At 54.6% G+C, this 6,513-nt stretch overlaps 1 protein-coding gene across 1 annotated transcript; it reads right to left on the reverse strand.

Moving 5' to 3' along the window:
• Positions 1 to 336: 336 nt before the first annotated feature.
• Positions 337 to 2,068, reverse strand: D7B24_001140 (uncharacterized protein; the record flags this gene model as incomplete). The annotated part of the gene is made up of 6 exons (XM_028635385.1): positions 337 to 387; positions 534 to 1,098; positions 1,151 to 1,417; positions 1,473 to 1,613; positions 1,740 to 1,847; positions 1,908 to 2,068. 6 exons carry the CDS (start codon positions 2,066 to 2,068, stop codon positions 337 to 339), a joined length of 1,293 nt encoding a protein of 430 aa, XP_028498060.1.
• Positions 2,069 to 6,513: the final 4,445 nt, after the last annotated feature.

The following is a 6,513-nucleotide window of genomic DNA, read 5'->3' on the forward strand; positions in this document are numbered from 1 at the left end:
CAGCAAGGCATGCGGTTCCACATCCAGAAGAGCAAGACACAAGCAACGCATGGAACCCCAGGGGTGTGGAAAGAAAACGACGCCCAGCAAGAGCAAACAACACTGGAAAAGCAGAAACTGAGATTTGATCGTGTGACTAGACTAAGCATAAGCAGCCGAGTAAACCAAGCCAAAATCAGCGCAAAGGAGGGCAGAGTGGAGTGGTGTGCAAGGACGGGCATTGCAAACCAAGCCTTCAGTGCGTCGAGTGAGCGTAGAAAGAACTGTCGAGTGCCGCGAAGCTTCGTAATCGTCATACGCGTGAAGACAAAGGAAATCGAGGATGAACTGCTGTGGTCAAATGCCTTGACCAGATCCCAAACTCCGCTTCGCCGAGACGCCAACAGGCTAGACCATGACGGATGTCAGAGGTGAGAAAGCGAAAGCGCAAGAGGCGAAGAAAGCGTGCAAAGTCGGGGGAAAATGCCGATCACGTTTACTGTGCGCACAAGGGTCAGATCGATACAGCCCGAAAGTGATTAGGGTAGACAAACCTGCTGAGGAGGACCGCCGCCAGGAGGGCCCTGAGGAGGACCAGGAGGACCCTGAGGGCCAGGAGGGCCGCCGAAGGGAGGGCCATAGCCAGGGCCACCGGGGCCCGGAGGACCGAAGTAGTGGGGAGGGGGGGGAGCAGGGCGGTAAGGCGTACCGACGCCCGAGTTGTTCTGCGAGCGGCCCCAGCTGAGACGGACGCGAGAGTTACCGATGGGGTATCCTTGCATCTGGTTGATGGCCATCTCAGCGGCGTGGCGGTGGACAAATTGCACAAAGCCGCAGCCCTTGCCAGGAGGAATCTTGACGTAGGTGATCTCACCGAAGCCCTGGAAGAAACTACGAAGCTCATCCTCAGTAACGTAGCCAGAAAGGCCACCAACAAAAACCGTAGTGTTGTTGGGGTCGGTGAACTGGTTCATCTGCTGCTGCTGGAATTGGGGAGCAGCGCCATAGCCCTGGTTGAACTGGGGACCGGGGGGGACACCGTAGAAAGCCTGGGGCTGGTGAGGGTGCATGGCAGGAGGCATCTGGTGGCCCTGCTGAGCGCCGTAGGGACCGTGGTTACTGTTACGTGTCAGCATGGGACCGAAGAGATGATTTCTTGGAGGCGACCAACCGGTTCTTGGGCGTCGCGGTGGAGATGCGCATAGGTCGGTTACCGCAGTAAACGCCCTGCATCTCGACCAGAGCACGCTGCTGGTCCTGCTCGTCCGTGAAGCGAACGAAGCCGTAGCCACGGCTCTGTCCGGTCACAGCATCGGTCATGATCTTAGCAGACTTGCAGGAGGGGAAGCGAGCCTGGAACAGCGAGACGAGGACGAATTCGTTCACCTCAGGGCCGAGGTCGCCGACGAAGATGGAGAACTCAGGACCGCGGTCATCACTGAAGGCACCAGTCAGCTGGGTACAAGCAGCAGATTGAGGGTGATCATGCTTACCGGCGATCGTTGATACCGCCGCCAGAGGCCCAGTTGAGCTTGAACATACGGGCCGAGTTAGGGACCGGAGTACCGTTGAGGGCAAGAGCCTTGGAGGCAGCATCAGTCGAGTTGAACTCAACGAAGCAGTATCCAGCATTGCTAAGACGAGTCAGTCGGACCTGCACAGAGTAAAGCGAGCCTGCAGAACCTCGACCACTGATATCCGATCTCGCAGGAGGCTGATCCGTCCCATGTTAAAGGGGAAAGTTGGGAGAGAGAACATACCCGGAGCTCTTGTCACGGATGACCTTCACATTGACCTGCTCACCGGTGGCAGTGGCAAAGACACCCTTGATGAAGTTCTCGTCCATCCAAGGCTCGAGTTCTCCCATCCTGAAGAGGGAAAGAGGTCAGCAATTATGAAATATACAAGGCATGCAAGCCTTGACTTACCAAAGGGTTGTCTTGTTGCCATCAGGGGAGTTGCCAGGGCCAGTGAGCTCGTTGGCGTTGGGCGGATAACCCATACCGGCAGCAACGGGAGTTCCATAGCCATCTCCGTTTGCGCCGTTGGCACCCGGAGTGCCGTTGTTGTAAGGCTGCATTCCGTCCATTGTTTCCGTCTGGTTGCAGTGAGGATGTAAAAGGGTGTGATGTGCAAGTGAAGCTCGGAAGAACTTCGGAATTTGTTGTGTGGAGGGTTAAGGGTTGAAGGCTGTTGTGGGTAAACTTCGGAAAGAAGTCGGAATTTGTGGGTAGAGAAGCTATTGGTTGATGTTGTCAGCTTGGACTCCAGCTTGGTTGATGGAGAGGAGGTAATGGCGAATCATGAAGGAAAAATGAGAACAAAAACAACGGGATAAGCGGCAAGAAGGAACAAGTTGCTCGGGCAAGCGCTTGGTCCTTCTCTCTGTGAGTATCGTGCTCTTGCCTCATTCACTGGAATAGACTGTTACCTGCACGATATTCTCGGTATCAACGCTTTGCCATGTGAAAAGATGCAAAGCAACGGTGATTTCTTGGCAGCGGAACCTAACAAAGGCGCCCGACAAGGGATACACAGGAAACCCTGTGGGAAAGTTTGATCTCAAAGGTCCTGTCCACCCATGTGGTCGGCCTAGTCGTGACAGGCGAGGAGAGGCGTTGAATGACTATAGGAAAAGCGTGGAGTGGATTGCAGTTTCTTGCAATCAAGAACATGACCATGACAGCCAATAGGGAATGAGGGGCTCACAAAGAGGACCCTTATGCACTGGATGTATCAAGCGTGTGGACAGAGGATACGGGGGTTGAAAAAAGCCGTGTATGCTTACATAGGACGAGCAGCAGATGGGTATCGACTGGACGAAGAAAGCAAGATCAGAACTCTGTCATCTGCGTAAGCACCCTGTGCAAATGCATCACGCATGCGATTTCGGCTGCAGAAGCCACTTACAAGTCAGAAGCCTTGATCTCAATGTGACGTTAAGTCGGAACTCTTGTATCGTAATCTTTTGACAATATCAGTTAGTTTGAACTTCCGATTCATAATGAGCACACGAATTGTGACCGGTCGTGGTCTATTTGTGACCAAACGAACCACACCACACCTTCGGGATCATCAGGTCGGCCCCCCCTGGGTATTGTTCGAGCCGAACTCGTTTCGAACTGGATCCATCAAACTGTGAGAAACATACCGTTACACCGTTTCGCAAAACAGAAAACTGATTTGTCAAACCACGAAGGGCAGTCGGATGAAAGAATCGAACACAACGACCTGTATCCTGACCCCGTACTCCGTGAATCGAAAGTAGCAAAGACGAATGTCTTGACGCCGGCACACCCTGGTAAAGTGGAAGTGGATACGCTCCGATAGGTTCGTTCAGTAAAATGCGAAAAGCCGCCGTCGAACAACTCCAAGAAGATGCTCCAAATCGACTTTTGAAAGCTCAGGAATACGCCGAAGACCGGGGGAAACAGCGTTTGTCGAGATGACCGTCAACGGATTGTCGAGTATTCGAGATTGCAAGATGTCGTGACCTGTTCCAATTGTTAGCAACTGCAGCAACACAACATAATGAGCCTTCCAGCGTCCCGCCCCAACAGTCAATCATCCCAGTCGCTTGTCCATCCAGGTGTCAAAGCTGTGTTGCTGGGCTCCGAGGGCATGTTGCGAAGAACAGAATCCAGTCTCTCTAATGCCTGTGCAGACTTGCTCTCCGTGTCGAGGCAAGTCAGGATTCTCTCCAACATATCGACATTTTCGGTGTTCTATTCGTGATAGGCCTCATTCCTGCCAGTCGATGTTGTGAATCCCAGGGGAGGTTGTGTCCAGTTTGCGCAAGCAGTGTCGGCGCACTATGCTGTATCCCGACGCGAGAGTATTTGCCGCATGTTGGATTCGAAGAATAGCACAGACGTAATGCAAGCTTGTTGGGTGGTTAGGAGCAAGTTGGCACTCGATGCCTAGGTAAGGCCTTGGGCCGAGAGTTGGTGATAGTCTGCGTTTCGTCCAGCGGGGATACTGGGGACGGCATGGCGAGACGTCATCACAGAGGTTCAAGCTTTTTCCTCCGGTATGCATGAGAGTCTGCAGTGCGCTGGTTGTTGCGCCTCATTCGCGATGACCGTCGTGCAGCAAGCAGTAAGTGCGTCTCAGTGGCGGAAGGTCGTGGGGTCCGGCAGTCGGCAGTCGGAACGCGATCGATCGACATTGACGGGGTAGTCGAAGATCCAGGATCCAAGATGCATGCATGGAGGGGTTTCGTTGAGGAGGGGATCCCCAAACAGTTCGCTGTCCGGAGCAGACAGTGGCGACGCTCACTATACAGGCCGTTGATTGCAGAGTGAGACAGCCGCCAAATGCGACCCAGGTGGTTGCCGTTGCGCTGAGGTTTCGATGGACAACCCGGAAGAGCCGACAGCTGGAGTTGGAGGACATCGGGGGGAGGGGGGGGGGCCAAATCGGCGACGGCGACCACGGGAACTCTCGCCAGACAAGCCGGTACAAACAAAGGAGATGCGCAACAGAATCAACTCACTTTTAGGCGCCAACAAAAACACGTTCTAGACTCAAGGATGCCGATGAGATGATGTCGTAGTACTCGTAGGGGAAATGGTTGTATGGAGGTCTGCGAAGGCAGATGTGGTGGGGGGGGATTAAGGGTGATTGACTTGGGTTACGCGCGTTGGCGGGCAGGAGGAACGACGAACACGGATGACGTCGAGAGAGTCGCTGCGCAAAGAAGAGCCTTCCGTTACAGTTCGCTGTTGGATGGAATCGTCGTCGGGAAAGGCGAGGAAATCGGCTTCGCGTTGATCGAATTGGCGTCTAGGTCGTAGAGGGAGCGGTCCGAATGCAAAGTAGACAAGCTGCAAGCCAGGAGGATTTTTTCTTCTCACGAGCAAACCTGACCAAGAGGACGGTAGACGTTGGGAGGCAGACAGCGAATAGGTTGAATGCTCTGAACGACGTGAACGCGACAGGCTACCGACAAGGGGGACAATGACAGCAAGATGTGCAGAAACCCAGAAGGCCTTCGGAAAAAGACTGAAAGAGGGAAAAGAAGAAGGTTGAGTCGGCGTGGCGGGAGGGGGGGTGGGAGGGGAGGAAAGAAGAACTCAGACGGCGACAGGCGATGGGTGACGAGAACGAAGTGTGGATTGGGGATGGTGGAGATGGTGGAAAGGCAGAAGGGTGAGCGAGAGACTTTGTCTGAATGGGACGCTGCGACTGGTCTGGCTCTTTGCCTTGTCTTTGCCCTGCCTGGCCTGGTCTACATGTACCTTGGGGGAAAGCTGGACGCAAGCAGTGGGAGGACCTGAAGCGACAGCCTGGAGGGGGGGGGGTGTCGATAAGGGCTACGCTATTCGGCCAGCCAGGGAACGTCAGCCAGCGATGTGCCCACTCCAAACCTGCCTGCTCCACTGGAGTGACCTGACCGAGGACCTACGTGTACTGGCTAGCCATGGGGGCACAGGCAAACGTTCTCGCCAAGGAGACGAAGAAGAAAAAAAAGAAGAACCAACCCCTCTTCGACCAGACGAGACATGGGAAATCGCATGACAATTAGCATCATTCCGTGGTGACGAGGCGGATGCAGCACATATGTTGAGGCATCCAAACATCTGCACAGCACCACCTCTTGGGGTCTTTTCAGATTTTCAGATTTCCAGGTTTGCCTTGTGCAGGCATCTAACTACCTATCTACTCGTACCTAAGGTAGGTAGGCAAGGTGAGGTGCCTAGGTAGCAGTCTGTCTTGGTACCTTGACGGAAGCGGACAACTGGCCTTCAGAACAGGACAAACAGGTACCGACCCGAATGGGTCCTTTCAGGTCTGCAGCCCTTGCATGCGATGGGTAAAAAGTGACATCAGGCAGTCATCGTTGAAGGGTCATTCATGGCCAGGGCACGCACCCCTCTTGCACTACTGTATCTGCCCTGTTTGGGACTACCCTGGGTACCTAGATAGGTAAGGTAGGGTAGCCCAGTAGGTACCTAAGGTACCTAGGCACATACGGTACGCTCACCACCATTCGGGCTCTGCCACAAGGGAGAAGTGTACCTGAAGGGCTGGGACCTCGGCGCACTGTCCGTTCATACCTGCCTGGGTAGGCGCTCCTCGAGGGGCGGGTGTCCCTGGGGAGCATGACTTGGGTCGGCACCTAGGTAAGGTAGGTAACCAAGCAGCGCTACCAATACACCACTTGGAGCCCTGCCAAGCCCTACTGCAGTCACCATCGCTCAATGCCTACGATGATTGCCGGGGCCCGGGGCCGAGCCAGGTTTGCAGGATCCCGACTTCTCTGTTTTCATGCAGGTACCATCACCATCTCCATCGTCGACACGTCCATTGGATCTGCTGGGGTGTCGCTTGCATTGGCCATTTCAATGCCCCGTCGATCCGTCGCCAACCCTGGCAGTGCTTTTCGTTTGCACAGAGGAGGGCGGCGGCGACATGTTGTCTGCAGAACATGGCGGCCCGCCTCCGCATTCACCTGGTCATTGACTCAAAATGGCATCGACACACCAACTGCAAGGCTTCGACTGACAACGGGACGCAAGGAAGCAAGGAAGC

This window comes from Verticillium nonalfalfae (assembly GCF_003724135.2).
Source record: "Verticillium nonalfalfae strain VnAa140/NRRL 66861 chromosome Unknown scaffold_12, whole genome shotgun sequence".
Classification (NCBI taxonomy): Eukaryota; Fungi; Ascomycota; class Sordariomycetes; order Glomerellales; family Plectosphaerellaceae; genus Verticillium; species Verticillium nonalfalfae.